At 41.4% G+C, this 17,000-nt stretch overlaps 1 protein-coding gene across 2 annotated transcripts in view; it reads right to left on the reverse strand.

Moving 5' to 3' along the window:
• Nucleotides 1-17,000, reverse strand: part of me1 (malic enzyme 1, NADP(+)-dependent, cytosolic) — a 53,131-nt gene that overhangs the window by 31,381 nt on the left and 4,750 nt on the right. The window contains exons 2-3 of one of the 2 annotated variants that reach the window (XM_035528447.2): nt 5,621-5,697; nt 2,248-2,381 (exon numbers count right to left, since the gene is read on the reverse strand). In XM_035528447.2, coding sequence (XP_035384340.1) covers nt 2,248-2,378 — 131 coding nt within the window. In that variant the 5' untranslated portion in view covers nt 2,379-2,381; nt 5,621-5,697. The remainder of the gene's footprint in view (nt 1-2,247; nt 2,382-5,620; nt 5,698-17,000) is intronic. The other variant, XM_035528446.2, reaches the window with a different exon arrangement.

Genomic DNA, 17,000 nt, shown 5'->3' on the forward strand with positions numbered 1-17,000 from the left:
GATGGAGAGAAAGATGGAGACCATATAAAGTAGAGGTATTTGCATGCACAATATTTGTATATTTTATATACATTATTTGTATGTCTGCTCTGCTTCTGTTCTCTGAGTGAATTATGCATAAGAGACAAGTGCAAAAAAGTAAAAAAAATGGAGAGAAAGGAACAATGAGAAAGATGAGAATGACATGTATTGAGAGGTAGCAAGCTGGAAGAGGTCAGTGAGGCTTCTGAGATAATATCCTCCACTAAAGGTTCACAGCAATAAAATCCCAGACCAAGTACTGCTGTGCCCACAATGAGCAGTAATAACTGAGCAAGGTTCACCTTGTTTACATTACTGATGCTCAGAAACACACACACCGCATAGATCCTCCCTCTGAGGTGCTGGACACCGGCTCCCTCTTACAGAACCCTGTCAGATCCGAGACCGAGTTTACATGCAGACATAGAGTTTTCTATTTATCATGGGAAAAGTAAGAGCATTTTAAGCATGTATAAGTGTTTCTGATGACCACAACTGATTTCTGAAGCAATTAGAGAAGTGAACCCTACATGACACCTAATATTAGTGGTTAATAGTTGGAGACATCATGCCATGTTTGCGTAGATGAAAGCAGGACCAAACATTTGTATTCTGGGTTGTCATGGCTACCATTATTTTGGGGGAGGCATGATTCTGGGATTCATGAGATCATTTCACTCACATATACAAAGAAAAATAATGATGCACCATTCAGTTTTGTTTTGGCTTTTTGTTTTTTGCATTGCTAAAAGATGGAAAAGCTTCGATATGTTAGGTCCAGCCCAGGCCAGTCTCAAAATAAACACACACTTTGCAGTGAGGGACACACCCAGTGCAGGGTGTTCACTGCTGCCTGGAAACGATTCCCAGCTGTGCCATGTGTCCTGCTGGACATGTTCTATTTGAGAAGGAGGATAACAGGATCCAGTTTTTCATGTTGCTAAGCAATGTGTAACCCAATCAGGTGTATGTATGGTCCCATTCGCTTAGCATTCTCCTCCGAGCACATGGGAGTTCAGGCTAAAGCTCCATATATGGCAGCTGGGAAAGAAGCCGTAATGTACAGTAAGGGCTACAGGAGTAGTTTTCAGCCATTTCCAGTTTAAGCCTTTACTGGTTTCCAGGTTTCCATTTGTTTTTCACTGTGTAGTAAAATATGCAGTTAAAAGCAAAAAATATTTCACTTAGTCTAGATTTCAAGCTGTTAGGAAAAAAGGGGACACTGTTTTATTGGCAATATGCTGTGGCAGTAAGCAAACAAAAGCGGTGCTCTAATTGGTTAAGTGTTTTGGGCTGTGTTAATAAGCATGCAGAGCTCTGGAGCTTGGTGCGGGGGCAAGAATCATTATCCTGCTTCTTCGGACTGCAGACACACCCGTGGACCCAGGCTGTATCTCCCCCTTTCACTCATCTTTTATGCCTCTGCTTTCTGTTAAACGTCTAAACCTTTTCACAGACTTTTGACTTGCCAACTGATTTTAGTAACTCAATTTCGTAAACCGTTAACGTAGATCCAAAACTTCTGCTAGGAGGCAAAGAAAGGCATTTGTTTGTTTACAAAACCAAAATCTTGGCATATCAACTGTACCTCCTAATCAACAAAAGGGCATTATATGGACGTAGCTCTGAAGGTCTGGTAAGCCTTTGCTATTTGAAATATGAATGACACGCAGGCCAGGGCAGAGGGGCTAGTGTCTGTCAGCGACCCTGTTCCTCCATAACTGCCATTCACAGTTGAGAAAACCAAAACACAGACCGTAATGCAAACAACACTTGGCTGGGAAATGGCCAGGACATCATTAACGATTAGTCAGGACATACGCTAAAAGCAAAAGCATCACAGGATGGAATGCGGGAGGCGCTGTCAGGTCATGGGAAAAGTATACAGCTACTCTGTGATTTGAGAGCACTGCAAAAAAACTGGGCTGATGAGCTAGCTGGGAAGATGCTAGTACTGATACTCAAGCTTATCTCCCAGTTCTAACTGCAGAATTTGTGGCCTGTGAAATTCAGCAGCTGCTAAGTACAACTGCATATTACAGATGCTAGCAAGATAAACTTTGCTTTTTAAAATGCTTGGAAAGATGGAAAATCATTACAGCATTTATTCGTGTATCCTGAGAATCAAGAGTAGTTGGATTTCAGTGCAGCTCATGGTCAAATGTGAGGTGGACTGCAAGTGCTAGCCAAGGACGATATGGGTCTGAGCTCCCACCCTGTTCTCACCTGTCCAGGTCATCCTTCTTGAGGTCGTAGTTTCGGAGGACCCGCAGGAGCTGGACTTCCTGGCTAAGGAAGCAGGGGGGCAGGAGGCCGTGGATGCCGAGCTGTAATCGCTCCTCCAGAGAGAAGGCCATGCCCTGTGGGCACACAATGACACAATGCTGATTACACTGCTCTTCACCCATCACAATGCTAATGTGCTGATTAGGTTTGTAGCAGGACCGTGGATGATTCTGTGATTTCCCTACAAAATTTTATTAAATTTAATGACGAGGAAACAAGATACTCCATCTCTGACAGTGCTGGAGGTTGTCATGGCGATCAGAGCAACTGGCGAAGCGGTGTGCTGGAGGATAAACAGCTGCTGATGTGAAAGCTGAAAACTGTTGTCCCAGACTGGGGCCTATACACACATGCATTCCACAGCTCATCCAGGCTAACCTGACCCACCCTCTCAACTCATTAATCTTCTCTTATGACTGTATTCATTATGATGTCTCGTAAAGTTGTAACAGTGCATGCCCACATTTTGAACATTGTTTAAAAGGTGCATAGCAATTAACTACATTACGCTTCACACAGCATGGACCTCATGAATTTCAGTGCAGACCCATGCTGCCAGACCAGTGATCAAACCCATTAATCACTACTGTAATAATGCAAAATGCAGGTCACTTCTTGGAGATTAGCAGACAAGTATTAGAAAAAAGAACAAACACATGCTAGGATGGCATCGTTAGTTTCCATTAGCAGGAATTAAAGGCTAAACACCATGTAATGGACCTCCCTGAAGATTTCACATAAACTACTATCTGAACTACTGAAATGTTTATATGTGAATTAAATTGAAAATAACATGTTAATTTCTTTAAAAATGCCAAATTCAGGTAAATTAACAGAAAAACCTGAAGTTGCTCCGGAAATTCCAGAAGGTTGAAGAGTGATGCCAATTTGACTAACTTGGACTGTGAATTTTCCAGTGCTGCCCATATTTTTAGAACAGCAGCAGTCTTAAGATCAATTAGTCATGTGAGCCCAGCTTTCCATATCTTATAGTTGTTGTAATCTTCAGGCATGAAACTATCACTACAGATAAGCAGATCTTCACTGTAAGTGGATGGTCCTTTCCAAAGTGCCCTTTTAAGGTTGGCAAATTTTGTCCATTTTTTGGATATTTTGGAATCTAAGGGATATTAGTGCACGGGGGTCTCACTGTACATTTAATTATTGCAGCCAAAGAAAACAAACCTTTTTGTCATTTTGCATAACCTACAATTCAACTTTCTGAGTTGTTGTCCACCATCTACGTCACACAGATGACATTTATGACACATTCCGAAGACAGCGGGTGAGGCAAAAGAACAGTTTTTTAAGCCTTATTCCTTGGGTGTGTAAAAACAAAATTCCTAACTATCAATAATAACAAGACAGAAACTCAGGTTTCGCTGTATGTATGTGTTTGTCATATTAGCTGGTGCTTAGTCTTTAAGGTGCATTTGTCTGGCTGCTGCACTTCCCCTGACCTTGAGTGAGATTTAGCGGTGACATTATAGTGGTGATATTAAGGGTGTTGAGTGTCTAAAAGCAAGTATATGAACAGTAATTAAAGGTTTCAGCAGAGCTAGCCTAAATGTTAGTGTTAAAAGAGGATCTGAATGTTAAACCTAAGTGCAGTCAAATGATTGGCATAGCTACTCAGAGCAGCGGCCTACCACACAGCCTTGGTGCATACTGACTACTTAATTGTGTCTGATCCACTTTGATCAGTTACTGATCTTTACACAAATTACCACATGTTCAGTGCTGAACTACACAAACACCTAACAATTCTGCATATGTAGAACATGCCCACATGTATCAAAGAAATCATATGCCACCACCACCTCCCCAACACACACACACACACACAGAGAGAGAGAGAGAGAGAGAGAGAGAGAGAGAGCGAGTGTGAGAGAGAGAGAGAGAGAGAGCGCGAGAGAGAGAGAGAGAGAGAGAGAGAGAGAGAGAGAGAGAGAGAGAGAGAGAGAGAGAGAGCTCAAAATGGCAATCCATAGCTTTTAAGCTGAGCTAAGGGCAGAGTTATAGCTGCAGGATGACTAGGTACTATTTGTAGAGTGGTTCTGTTCCTTCCCGTCTGTCATCTGGAGTAGCAGACTGCAGTGTACTGCTGATGGTCTGTATTTAAGAAGCTCTAAATGTCATCAATGTTGTGCCAGCCCTGAATTACTACCTTCCTGATGATTGAAAACAGACATTCTATTTTGTCAATGAGCTGGTGGTTTGATGAGAACTGTCCCTGGATGCTTACTGTGTGGTTACATCAGAGCTATGATTCAGTAGCACTGTCTGCTGCATCAGAGACGCCTGTGGTGGTGTCCATTTGAAGCGTGGCTAGGGTGAAAACAGAAGCCTCTCCAGCTTGTAAGGTCATGGGTATGTTCCATGATCAGAGCTAACCAAATAGGAGGACCATGGTAGGACAACAATAACAACAACAACAACAACAGCAAAACTAGCACAATTATCACTGGAAGACTGAGGATTTTGACCTCAAAACTGGGCTGGGAGATAAGGTTTCAAAACACTGCCTCTACTTCATTAAGTATAATTACTTAGACAGCTCTGCCCAGTGAATACCTCTTGTATCCTACATGTAAAAGAGACATCAACTTGGCCCAAAGGCCTAATTAACATCTTCCGTGGCAACTATGGCAGTGCACAGCACACTGGCCCGCTCGGGCCCAAGGGCCCCTCCACTCGGGGTTCTGGATGGCTGCTTCTGAGAGGCAGCTCCATCTCACAGCATGCATGAGTGGTGAGATTAGAGAAATAACTCCCAGCAACACTCCCATCAAAGTGCCCTCCAGTTCGACTCAAGAAGAATCTTGTCTGGCCCTTTAAACAGAACAGCCCTTCATCAGTATATCGTCATTCAGGGACCGGTTCTGTTCATCGGTCAGGGCTCAGAGGGAGCAGGAAAATATCCTGGGTTGAAAACAACAAAAAGAAAAGAGGGCTGTGAGAAATGACAGGACGGGAGAGAGCTTTTATGGAGAGACTGCAGATAAAAAGCTTCCAGAGGAACAACAGTCCCCTTGGGCTATGTGGAATCTTCAGTGGTAGGAATCTTAATGAGGTGCAAAACAACAGGCAGTTAGCTGTTAATAGAAAGTGGGAGATCGCACTGTACACCGCTCTGTATTTATATTATTAACAATGTTTTAGCACGTCATGCCTATGTCAATGCTATGAGGAATCTTGCACACATGCGCACACACACACATGCACACACATCAAGTATTACCATGTTTATAATGGTTGTTAGTGTACCAACAAACATTTTGTCTACACAAAGCGGATACGCATTCATTTTTACTTCAGCTGGTTATGCTCCTGGGTTGGATGTCCGTTCTGGAATCTTGGCATGGCTTTAATGCCTGCCTACAAAACTCTCTTAAATGGGAAAAAAAAATCACATAAAATTAGGAAACATGGGAACCAGATGAATAATGAAGTTTTAATTCATAGTAAATTGGGGCAAAGCATACAAATTCATCACTAATAAGCAAGTTCCTAAAAAAAAGAGAGAAAGAAACCAGGAGGAATCTAGGAGCAAGTGTGACTCCCTCACCCCCTAGTCACAGGCTGGCACTGTTCTTCCCCCCACAATTTCCACCCTGGAAGCTGGGCGCGGCGGGAGTTCCTGAACACTTCCACATGGGCAGCCGGCCACATCTGAAGCTGGCCGCCAACACGTGCTGCAGGCACAGGTCTTAACCAGCAGGGGCACCAGGGATGTCAGGGACGTCCGAACCACCCCTCTGCCCCAGCCAAAGCTGGTGCCACCCCCAACCCACCACCATCACCGAAACCACACGGCTCAGCGGAAAGTCATTACGGACTGTTAAGGTCCAACATGAAAGCTTTGATTTTCCTTGCTGATAAAAGTCCATACTCAACCTTCAAAGCAAACAATTTTCTAAATTCAAAAGGCAGTATTCAATAAATTAAAAAAAACTCCCGTGGAATTTCTGTAATTCCCAAGAGTCATTAAAGGAGCATCCACTAGAGAATGTGAGGCAGTGAAGAAGGATTTTATTTACACTCACACATTTTAATCACACTAATACATATTTCAATTACACTCATATTCTCTTTAATCACACTCAAACACATCCCACTTATACTCTTCAGTTACACTCATACACATTTCAGTCGCACACAAAAACTTTAGTGCTACTCACATTTGCTTCAGTGAAAGTCACACTTCAGTCACACATTTCAGTGACACACTTGCTTCAACTGCACTCACACAAGTGTGGCACACATTTTAGTTACACTCACACATGGTTCAGTAACACACTCCCTTCAGTCACACTCAAAAACACTGCACTCATATGCTTCAGTCACACTCACACATACCTCAAATCACATGCTTCAGTAACACACACGCTTCAGTCACACTCACAAATGCTTCCGTCACTCTCAGATTTGACTCAGGCACACTGGGTGAAGGTGAATTTGATTGAAAACTTGTCAGCTCGTTAGCAACCTGTTTAAACCTGTTACTTAGGTTGAACAATTAATAATCTTGTCATGAAGTTTGTCTTATGTTTGGAGTCCACTGATAGTTTACCTCGTTAACTTGAGTTTTAGCAGAACTTCAACAAGGTTATCTTCATATATTGATGCTTTTTCCGCTGACCATTTGAGTACCACAACTACGTTAAACTAACGAATAAATGTATCAACGCAAAGCCACAGTTTTGTCTAATTCTACTGGGAACAAAATGTGAGAGAACCAAATATCGACGGTCTCTCATTTGCTGAGAATGAAGCGCATCAGAGAGCAGCGTTTCGAACTGCTTGCGGTGTTTGTTTCGAACTGCTTGCGGTGTTTGTTTCGAACTGCTTGCGATGTTTGTTTCCATTCCATGTTCCTTTCATGCTTTAATCAAAGTACTTTTTTCCATGCGAAAAAGGCACACCCGCTGAGAGTGCTCTGATGAGACGCGACAGAGAGGCCTTTTCCCACTCACCCAAAGCGGTGGATCTGACACAGTGGGGGAGAAGAACGCAGCCTCCGATCAGTCCCTACCAGAGTACACAGTGAGTGGGAACAGACGAGCAGAACGAGCGGCGACTCAAGAACTGGGTGCTGTGTGGGAGCTTCGTATGCTAAGGAAAGCAGAGAAGTGGTCATTTTTTTTCCTAATGCCTTTCACAGACTCCCCAGCCAGTGCAGACTGTTGGTCATCTTTGGACAGAGCCTCAAGCCTGCAAATCTGCGTCAAGGTCATGGTAATGCTTCTGAGATGAGCTTCAAAGGAAGGTTCTGATCTCTTTTATGTACTAGAGATAATTAACTCAGGATTCTGTGGATTTCCGGATTTCTTTTGTAATGGTGAAGAATAATTATCTTATGTCACAGAAAAATGAAAGAATAACTGAGAATGCTGTGTTATCTCTTAGCACCAATGAGAGTACAGACAGTCCTAAAGCACCAGTACACAAATAGAAACAGTGCTGACAGCAGCTCCAGAAATGAGATTAAAGAGAGAGTGAACTCAGGCTCACAGCAGACCGATTAGGTAAGGACTTCGACTGCTGCTAAGAAATGTGCCCTGCCAGAAATGTGGGGAGGATGTCACTCCCACTGACGGAACAGCCAACAAATGACCTGCCACTATTCTCGTAAATGCTGCCACTACCTAAACCCACGTATTAATACCACATCGAAGTACGTGTCCGCACATTTGATTTGGCGCGATGCTGGCCACGTAGCACGCCTGCCAGTGCAGGCCGCCAGACTGGCCAAGAATGAGCAGTGCTGAGTGCCACTGCCATGCTGCTGTGGACCACATGGGTTGGGGACGCAGGGCAGCAAGCTGCTCGCGGCCTGTCAGGGGAACCCACAGGCCCACATGCTCTGTATGACTCAGGGGGGCCTTTGGGCCCAGTGAGGTTCGCATTAGTCAAAGAGTCAGCAAAATATAAAGCCGAAGATCAGGGAGGGTGCAACCAGAGGGGCCTGAAGCTGATGGATCCTAGATTAACTGGTGTGCCACATCTGAACAGCTGGTGGAGAATATGACTCATTGAGAGAATGATACACACACAAAAGTGCATGCACACAAGTAGTTTGCCTTAACAAGAAAAACAAAAAAGCTGTACTCTTGACACATTTGGTTTATAACATCGAAGGTCAGGAACTGAACATCTTTAACTGGGAACCAGATGTGACAACACACCAGCCAGCCGGTTGTGTGAACTGTTCAAATAACTACCAGTGATTAGAGAAAAAACATGAGTGGTTTTAGGAATGAAGACTAGATTAAATCTCTGTCTAGCTGGAAGAACAACAGGGGCAGTAGGCAAACAGCAAGGGCAGTCAGAGCCTGCTGTGGATGGCACTCAGCTCACCTGGATCAGAGCCAGGGTCAGGCCATTCCACCCCAGAGGAACCCAGAGAGAGGGAGACAGAAACTGAAAAATGCAGACAACACAAACCCTGGACAGCAAGGGCTGTCTTTTTTGAGACAGAAAAGGGCACATTTTTATTGAGAAACAAGGGCAATACATTCTCTTTCTGTCTGTCTCAGTTGAATTGTCTGTCTTTCCTTCGTCAAACCTTTTTTTAGCATAATTTTCAGAATTTTGCTGTAGTAATGCAGGGCATTGCAAAATCTCTCTCTTTTTGCTCTGTCACATGGGAACTAAAGGCCAGTTTGTGTGAGAGCGCTTGTAAAGTTGCTTTTGGTGATGTGGGGTAACTCCACTCTAGGATCTGCCATTGCATTATTTGATCTCATTCCGGTCCTGGTACCTCCCTGCCCACCCACACAGACTCCACTGCTAAATCAAACACACCCACCTACACCCCCCCCCCCCCCCCCCCCGCACACACACACACAGACAGAGTCTCAGACTCGCAGTCACAAACACACTCTACATAAACAGGTAGGCATGAATACACAGTCACATCAACTATAAACAGAGAACGCAATGTTATAATCTTCTTTCTGTGTCGGAACTTTGAGGTAACTGCTGTTTATCTAAATAATGGACAGTTATCCATATTTTTGCTTCTATCCTTAGAGTGGTGTAGAGGTACAGAGTTTTATTGCATGCTTATTTTCTGTATCTGTCATATGCCCCAACATTACATATAGCCAAAAGCCTCTTTAAACCAGTTATGGAATCAAATATTGTTTCTGTGTTGTTTTTTGACCTGTTAATGTGCATCAAACTAGGCCTCTTGCAAGACTAAAACAGTGCCTCCCAACTGCATCTTGACAGAGTCCATCCATCCATGTTTAGCTCAGCACCAGGGCCAGTTTTACCAGAATTACGATGGTAAAAGTTCACAAAAGACGTTTCTTTTTGTATAATGCTAACACAAGCAACAACTCTGACTTTTGACCTCTGATGGTTATGGGTGCAACATGGTGGTTGCTATGGTCATGGTGTGGAGTTAGGACACAGCCTGGTAGATGTATAAGCAAACTTCTTTTCCCCCATAAAAGCACTGTGAAAAGGAGAAATAACTGGGTTGTTTTTTTTTGTGAGGTTGTAAAGCATCTCTTTCACCGAGATGGGAACTGAGAAAGGTTACAAGGGGGTTCTAATCTCAGCAAGCAGAAATGTTTACTGGCTTTTGAAGGTGTAAGACTGCATATGTTGCATTCAGTTGGGATGCCGGTGTTTGACTGGGTCTGGCTCTCTTGACTGCTTCTCTGCAAAGCATATCTGACACACTGCTGACCATGTTGGGAGATTCCTTTGACTGTGCAGTTGCCAGGCGGCATAATAACAACACAAGTTGATGGCTGTGTGGTTATACAAAACTTTGATCTTCATGCTGGTATGAAAATTCTGGCTATAATGCTATATTCAAGAGCAAAGGAGCTTGGAAAGGTCTGTAAGGAGTCATATGAAATATTAACTCCATATAAAGGAATCAGCTCAGCAGCATTAGGAGATTGTAATAAATTGGTCAGTGTTCTGGAAACTAGTCTTTGTCTTTGACTCCCTCTTTTTGGGGAGGGAGTAGAGTAAGCTCACAGACCAATTCACAATCTGACCTGAATTGTTTTTATCTTATTTTACTATAGCTCCTGTCTGGGAATCTCATTTTTATCAGAATAAATTACCCTGAGAAAAAAGAAAAGGTGGGTTTACTTACAGAATCTTAAGAAGATCTCCTTAGGGCAAGCTAGATATTTCAAATCTTTTCTCAAAACCAAAATCTCAAGAATTTTAGAAATGTTATTTATACACAGAAACTTAATATAGAAACATCATAAAACTTCGCTTTAAGATAATAAATACAAGTAAGTAAATCAATCCCAAGTCCAATAACAAACATTTCACCACAAATCCACCACAGACACACTGAGTTCTGAATCTGTACTGCACTCAGTACAAGGAGCACATTACATTCAGACCTGAGTCAGGACTAAGGGCACACACAAAACATTTGTGAAGAACTGCAGCCCCTCGTTCACCCATTCACACTGTGTTCTCGGCAGTCTGTCATTCTTTTCTCTAGAGTCTAAAAGTCACTCTGATGCCAGAAGCCAATCATAAAGGACAATCGGCTGCCTATGCTTGTCAGTTGACAAGCAGATGAACACATTTCACATTTTTCTTTGTCTCATTTTTTTTTAAAAAGGTAAGTTTGCAGGTGTATCACTAGAATGATGATGAAGAAGACGGTGACTAATATTTTCCAAGAGTTGCTCCATTCTTCAAATATTCTAGGTGTTATGCAATGTCCTGGATTCTAACAGAGGGAAAATTGGTGTGATTTATAGTAGTAATATAATAATAATAGTAATGATGTGTGAATACATCACTACACTCAACAGTCACGAGTAAGCACTAAACTGGGCAGGTACTTTACCTAATAAATTTAGTTCTCTGCTCATTTTTTGGGCTGGTCACTGCGCTCATCACCATGGGAACATTTAAATTAAGATACACCAATGGTCCAGACAACTAAAACTAAAGGAATAGAGTTCCCCCATCTAACAATGAATGAAAATTAGAAAAGGCATTAGCTAGTTACATTTTAGCTAATACGGTTCTAATAGATTTCATTTGTGATCAGTAGCGTCGGCCTTTTTTAATATATTTCTCCACTGACAGAGGATGAAGAAATTCTTTCAAACCATCACTTTCTCTAGATTTACAGAACAAGAAAGCAAGATAGCAGCTCACTTGGTTCTCTGGGACAGTAGAGCCCACCTGCCCCATAAATCCAGTATGCACACAACATCTAATCAGGTCATTCTTCTGAACCACAGGGCAACAGAGACTTCCATTTTTCAACTGTTAAGTTAAAGGAATAGTGACAGCATGGCAGGAAGGAATACAAATGTTTTAATCATCTTGACAAAATTGCATGACACCACAGTCTATTGTGACGGAGAACATGTGGGTCATGGCTTTGAGAAGAACTTGTGCATCATTCACATTCATTGTGTTTTTTGGTCAAACTCCAGCCAATCATCTACATCTGTTTTAATTTATAAGAACACATTTCTGTGCATCCTACATATACCATGTGTTTGTTGTTCAAACTCCAGCCAATCAGCTACATCCTGTGTTAATTTATTTGAATACATTTCTGTCAAAAACAGCTTTGAGAGGCAAACTCTCCATAGCTAGTTGAGTGTGGGAAAATAGGCAATGCAGAGGACTGACCTCAATGATTATAATTTTGAACCACTAGCCAGATATGGGCTCCCTCTTAATAGGAAAATCAGACCACCCTCTGTAGAACTCACCATGACCCACAAAAGCTTGAACTTGAGGAGGACTTTGACACACAAATCTGCACTCCAATAAATCACACTGATATAAGAGAACAGGTTCCCTGAAAACGGTTCACTAGATACACATATTAGACTGCTTTACAGCAGCAAAAACTCAAAGACTCAGATCACGTGAGCTGACATGTAGGACCAAGTGTATATGAAAGTAATTGTTGGGTGAATGACCTTGTAAAAGGAGGTTATATTGGAGAGAAATGCAAGAGACATGGGGAGCCATAGGGAATACTTTCATGTTCACCTGTCATGGCAGCATTTTACAGCCTCGTGTGTTGGTTCCCTCTGGAGCAGTCCAAGCCTTTAAATACTTAGGAAAGACAGCTAGGTATGTGGCTACAATGCATAGTTTTAATGTTACTGATGTTTGTTAGCTTTGATGTAGAAATATTTGTTAGTTTATTCAGGGGCAGGCTAAAGCATAAGAACTGATGATGAGCTTAACTAGTGTTGCTAATATAGCCCATTCCTCTCTGTGATTTGAAACTAAGCACCTTAAGTGCTTTTGATGTTGCTCACTATATCACATTTTAAAAGCAAAAAATCATATACACTAATTTGATGCAGGATGAATAATTCTCTGCATACAGAAGGGATTCTTTGCTTCCATTAAAAACATTGTACAGTATACTGCAGAGCTAATGGTCCAGACCATGAACATACAGAGCATCTACAGGCAGAGATCAAAGAACAAGTGATAAAATCACAGGCTTCCCTCCAAGGGCCAGGTCATGCCTAGACCTCAGTGTCTTCTCATTCTACTCATAAGTCCCCTTGGTCTGGTTAAAAGTCCACCTGCATGGAGGCCAGCTCTATGTAATAGCCACCCATTTTTGCAGAACAAAAAGTGTATAAAAGAGATGGACTTGTGCCGCAGCCAAGCAAATACCTTTCCTGGCTTGGTAAGCACAGGCTAGGACTTTAAAACCCTCTGAGTGGTGGTAATCCCCAAGCCTTGCTGGATAAGAGACGGAACGTTTCTCTTCCAGTTAAGCAAGCTCGTATTCAGAGATTTAATGTCCTACAGGTAATTTAAACCAGATTACATTCACACGATTAGTCAAAGTGTTGGGTTTGATACCTTGAACCCACTTTACTGGCGGTCCCACCTCTCTCTCTCAGGCCAAGCAAGCAATGATCAAATCAATCAAAACAATAGCTATAATAATAGCAATTAATAGTAATTGAAGGTCTAATTAATTCATGTTTTTAAGAATACAATTAAGTATCTTCATCTACAACTGAATGCTACAAAATGTATTTACTGTAATCACAACAAACAGCTACAGACCACCCCAACCTGTGTCTTGTGCCCCCTTGTGTTATTCACTCTGACTAACTCTATAACAGATCTGACTAGCTGTCTAACACACTGGAAGGAATATCTCCGTGTTGCCTTTCAAGCATGATCAAGTTGACGACATCATGGATGAGTAAATGTGATTGTTGTTCTCTGATGGGCAAAGTATTGTGGCGCATATAAAAACAGGAATCAATCAGTGGGCATCCACAGTACCTTGGGCCAGAGACAGAAAATTCTCAGCTAGGCTCACAAAATACTGATTCACTATCAAATTTGACATTACACTTTAGCATTATGAGTAATATATATATATATATATATATATATATATATATATATATATATATAAAATTATTATTATTTTTTTTTCTGTTTAAGATTAAGTATTTTATTTGATCTTATCCAACTTGCCTTTGCATTGGCTCAAAAAGGAGCATTTATAAACTACACAAGCCCCTACATAACCCAGCTCAAAGCCAGCTACATCTTTACCCACCTCCCAAACAATAACAGTAATATGAATAGACATCTGGAGAGTTCCCTAACATATGCACGTACAGATAAAACACATTTTTGTTGTGTGTTGTGAGCAACCTAACCAGTATCTGACAGTTTGTGTTATGTCGTTATTTTGATGAATAATATAATTTATCAAGATCCACCAAATGAAAATAATTTTGGTGAACTTAAATGCATCTTTGAAATACATAGTAATATTATCGCCTTAAGATGGAGACTTCAGACAGTCAAAACCAATGTGGTTGAGATGTGTTTTAGCATTAAGTTACATATGCACATTGTTTAAATCATTGAAGAAGCCAGCTTTTTTGAGCTAGAACTATTCTGAAACTTCATTTTGACATGCACAAAATGTATGTTAAGAGTAGAACTTATTTTTTTCTAGATAAACTACCACATTAAAATGTCTATCTTTTGTATGAGAGGTATCACTGTGTGCATGTGTGTGTGTGTGTGGTTTCATATAAGTTCACTCACTCTCCTGACCACATAACAGAGTGACTGTAATATCTTTGTGGGTGGCCACACCTGGGAGCATACCTGGCCTATCACACTCACTTTCACAGCCCACCTAGAAAGATGTCATGAGAAAGTAGAATGCCCCGCAACATATGCATGCATGAAATCAGTAAAACTGATATCAACTTAGGATGCACATCCACAAAATCAGTTATAAAAATGGCGTATATATATATATATATATATATATATATATATATATATATATATATATATATATATATGTATGTATGTGTGTGAAGCAGTACCCATTCTCAGGAATTAGTGCCTGAAAAAACTACTTTTGTTCTTTGTAGCCACCCCCTCCACCCAAAACCACTAACCCACTAATGAAGCTCAGACAAATAAAGCTGAATCATGAAAACAGTGTGATGTTACATAAAATTGGCTACATTATGTAATTCAACACTATAAACACTTAGGTCATCACACAAACAATTTAAAAAGGCACCAGAGACATTTTTCATGGCTTTCTGGCTCATTTTTACCAAAGGTGCCAATAATTCTAGAGAACTGTTTCTCCGGCCCTCGTTTGATTGCTCACACCTGTCCCTCATTTCTATCTTGTTAAGCTCATGTATTTAAACCCTGTCGTGTGGCTTGGTCTCGCCTGTTCATTGGATGTTTATTTCGTATGGTTATGTTCCTTTGTGTTTCTCCGAGCTTTCGTATTTCTTAGCCCCAAATGTTTTTTAGCGTCTTGTTATAGCCTGATCCCCCGTTTGCCTTCATGTGTTTGTTATCCAAATATCCACGTACTCTCCATGTCGGCTCTTTGACCCTGGACTGCCTTAACGACTCTGATTTTAGATTTGCCCATAATAAATCTCGCTCTTCTCCGCACATGCGTCCGCCTCCTTACCGCTCACCGTTACACAGTGCAGAAATAACAACTCTATTCACATTCACATGACGCCTTTTCAAACTCACTGAAGTGTGCTTCTTTACGTATTTGCCTATGGAGTGCAAAACATGTTCCTGCAATACGCATCGTGTTTTTAAGCCACGCAATTAAGTTAAAAAACCAACGGTCTTAAGCGATTAAGAGCAATGTCCAGTACGGTGCATGCTGGTTAGTTTTTGTCCAACTTGCATTGGAGCAACTGTCACATTATGATTATGTATGCTGTTATAATCTCATAAGAGCAAGCAGGTTTCAGAACCTGCACCGCCAATTGCTCTTCACTTGGTTCTTTATGATGACAACAGAGCTTAATCTTCATTGGCTCTGAGATCCTCTGACAAACTTCCCTACAAACTATAGTTAATATAGCATGCAGGCTATTAAAAATGTTTAGTGTGTGTAGATATGAATGGGTGTAGATATATATGCTCACATGCAACATTTTATTTTGTATTAACAAAGAAATGATTTATATTTTTATGAATCCCACAAGAGCTGAGAGATCATGTAGGCTACAGAAGGTAAAACCTTCTGGCTTGATGGTGGAAAAATGGACTTTCTCTCAGTGCAGTTTTGCCATACTCTCTCTGTCTAGTGTTTACTTACTTGGCACCAGCCAATCCCAAAGAAGTAAATTTAGCTTTTTTGAACATGTGATGTGGTGTGCCCCGCATTTAAAAAGTCACCGCGAACACTCCCTAACTAAGCCTTGACCTTAGATGTCCGTTATCTTGCAGCATACCCCAGGCCAAAAGACAGCAGAGGCAGCCAGAACAGCATCATGTGAATGATGGCTGACTGGCAGCTGTTTGTGATTTGTCAAGACCACTGATAACTTTATTAGTTTATTAATATATGGGCATTTCAAACACTGATACTTATCACTGGAAAAGAACCTTTTGGTGAACTCACTGTACACCGTTTGAATGAACTCTAGGTGGAGTGATCAGTGGGCAGAAGAGCACACCACATTCCAGGGTGGCTGAGTGGATGTGCTCATGTAGCTCACCTGGTTGAGAAAGTTGAGCATGGGGCTAGCAGTATAAAAGTCATGGGTTTGACGCAAGGGTATGGCACATATACTGTAATACTTCTAGAAATGTAAGTCCAATATCTACCAGATTCTAAAAATATAAAAGGGACTCCCCTGTTAGAGAGAGGGGTGGGTTTGAGAACTCCCACCGGAAGAACAAAAAGGCAATAGAAAAATGAACACTAGAAACAAATCAAGTAAACCACTTATTGTGGGTGAATGGCTCAAGGGTCTTGTTTATTGGATTTATTTCAAATTTAACCAATGAGCCTATCCTAATTACAGCACTCCAGGCTATCACCATATGAAAAACCTTTGCCTTTGCCCCTTGGACCACCACAGTGATCACTGCAGGACAGGATACTGTCTAGACTCCCTTTCATTCCTTGGTCCATTGTCTCCTAGCAAGGCTTGTATATATGTTGTATATATAGAGCTACTTCATTAAGTTCTACTTTGTAATAATTTGACAATATTTGATTGAATATTTTTCTGCTTAATCACCCATGAAAACATTGGTTCTTAAACCCCAGTCCTAGGGACCCTAATGCATGTTTTCTCTGCTCAAGCACACCTGATTTATATTGATCAGGTGATTACCCAGTATTTCCCAAGTGGGGTCAGGTGTGTGGAAACAAGGTAAAA

This window comes from Electrophorus electricus, chromosome 11, assembly GCF_041902795.1.
Source record: "Electrophorus electricus isolate QZ-2024a chromosome 11, ASM4190279v1, whole genome shotgun sequence".
Taxonomy (NCBI): Eukaryota; Metazoa; Chordata; class Actinopteri; order Gymnotiformes; family Gymnotidae; genus Electrophorus; species Electrophorus electricus.